The sequence below is a fragment of the Geospiza fortis genome, unplaced genomic scaffold, assembly GCF_000277835.1.
Source record: "Geospiza fortis unplaced genomic scaffold, GeoFor_1.0 scaffold40, whole genome shotgun sequence".
NCBI lineage: Eukaryota > Metazoa > Chordata > Aves > Passeriformes > Thraupidae > Geospiza > Geospiza fortis.
In genome coordinates this window covers 28,348,098-28,349,378 of record NW_005054297.1, presented here as the reverse complement: position 1 = coordinate 28,349,378, position 1,281 = coordinate 28,348,098, and the positions used below count along the sequence as shown (strand labels likewise).

Genomic DNA, 1,281 nt, shown 5'->3' with positions numbered 1-1,281 from the left:
TAGGGAATGTGGGTAGAAAGTGTGAAGATTTTCTGAAGTTGAACAATACCTATAACTACTCCACAAAACAAATGTTACATGAAAATTTCCAAACCATTTTACTTAAAAAAATGCTTTGTTTTAGCCATGTACAAGGGGAAAATAAGAGGAGAATAAAGTAAAGATTCTGAAACACCTTCAAGTTGCTGGGTTTTCACTAAAAATGTTGTTTAATTATTTAAAATTAAAGCAAGATATTAAATCCTCTGATTAATAGAAAACGTTACAACAGACATAACAGCAAGAAGAGAAGGTGTCATACAAGCTTTCTAGGAAAAAAAAAAAAAAAAGTATGTCATATTGATTGATAAAGCTCCAGCTGTCATTATGCAGCCACAGACCTCCAAGCACTGTTTGGACTGTGGTCAACTTTGTGCTGGGGTAGGGAATATGAACTTACTGCAGAACCTTGTGTATCTTCCTTTCTTCTGCTGTAATTAAAGAAAGCTTTAAAGAGCAGTGAGAAGAAAGAAGAAAAACCAGAACTGCCTCAATACTAAAGCATATTCAGGCTGTGGGTAATTCAACCTTGCAAGACTACAGAACACAAAGAGGATTGTTGTATCCTCCAGAAGTACTTACAGTTTGGTAGCAGCCATTGTAAATTAGCTGACTATCAGCACAGGAAGAATCTGTAAGTGTGAAAGACACAAGGTTCTGGGAAAGAACTAAAAAATGACAGAAAAGGCACAAGAAAACCAGAAAATGTACCTTTGAACTCTTCAGGAAACAGGTGAGAAAACTGATTTATTCCATAGACAGCAGTCATATTATCTTTTGATAATGCATTCAATAATCTAATTCTTTTAGCACTCTCCTGAAGGAATAAAAAACAATTGTGGGCATTATTAAGTTAGCAGCAGGGACAAAACTGTAAGAGCAGAAAACAAAAAGGTTAGTAACAGTAAACATGAAATTAGATAACAAGAACTGTTCACCTCAAATTCATCCTGCATCCCTAGCAATAGGAAAGCCATTACACTAATTTCACCTCCAACAGATACCAAAAAAGCATTTAAGTACAAAAAATTGACATGAAACAGACAAAACAGGCACGTGAGAACAAGCTGCGTCAAACTCATCTGATGTCTTTCTTTGACGGCACAACAAACCTTGTGGTTGAGAGATATGCAAAACATCTCCAGACACGAGTTAACCCCATCACTTCACGGAGCCAAAGGACAGCATAACGCCCTAGAGGCCTCCCCGCCTTCCCCGGCGGCCCGATGTGGCTGGGCCGCC

At 37.9% G+C, this 1,281-nt stretch overlaps 1 protein-coding gene across 1 annotated transcript in view; it reads right to left on the bottom strand.

Moving 5' to 3' along the window:
- CTSO (cathepsin O) overlaps nucleotides 1-1,193 on the bottom strand; it is an 8,841-nt gene extending 7,648 nt beyond the window's left edge. The window contains exons 1-2 of the mRNA XM_031055534.1: nucleotides 1,152-1,193; nucleotides 751-856 (exon numbers count right to left, since the gene is read on the bottom strand). Of these exons, the coding sequence (XP_030911394.1) occupies nucleotides 751-856; nucleotides 1,152-1,178 (133 nt within the window). The 5' untranslated portion in view covers nucleotides 1,179-1,193. The remainder of the gene's footprint in view (nucleotides 1-750; nucleotides 857-1,151) is intronic.
- Nucleotides 1,194-1,281: the final 88 nt, after the last annotated feature.